The sequence below is a fragment of the Cystoisospora suis genome (genome assembly GCF_002600585.1).
Source record: "Cystoisospora suis strain Wien I chromosome Unknown contig_3047, whole genome shotgun sequence".
In the NCBI taxonomy this organism is placed as follows: domain Eukaryota; phylum Apicomplexa; class Conoidasida; order Eucoccidiorida; family Sarcocystidae; genus Cystoisospora; species Cystoisospora suis.
In genome coordinates, this window is record NW_027155842.1 from 11,735 (window position 1) to 12,045 (window position 311).

The 311-nt window shown below is 46.6% G+C and overlaps 1 protein-coding gene across 1 annotated transcript in view; it reads left to right on the forward strand.

Moving 5' to 3' along the window:
* Nucleotides 1–292, forward strand: part of CSUI_006110 (histone deacetylase sir2-like) — a gene marked incomplete at its 3' end in the record, with an annotated part of 7,012 nt that extends 6,720 nt beyond the window's left edge. The window contains exon 4 of the mRNA XM_068066275.1: nucleotides 216–292. Within this exon, the coding sequence (XP_067921750.1) occupies nucleotides 216–292 (77 nt within the window). The remainder of the gene's footprint in view (nucleotides 1–215) is intronic.
* Nucleotides 293–311: the final 19 nt, after the last annotated feature.

Genomic DNA, 311 nt, shown 5'->3' on the forward strand with positions numbered 1-311 from the left:
CACTGTTCTTTTCTCCAAGCGAGACAGGAGTGAGAATATCGAGTGCTGCCTTGTGGTTGATGTGTGGATAAAGCAAGAAGCTCTCTGTCTCTAGTGTCTCCCCAGACAAGAGACACTTTCTTCTCTTCGATTCTGCTTCACATCGCAACTTCTCTCTCTCGGTATGTGAGCTGACTCTCTTTCCTTGAGGGAACGGAATTCGGGTGTATGTACAGATACGCATCTGCAAGTCTTGCTTTGGTACAATACGACACTCCGGATCACTCTCTTCTACCAACCTTATCAAAGAGGTAGGGAGTCTTCAGAAGGAA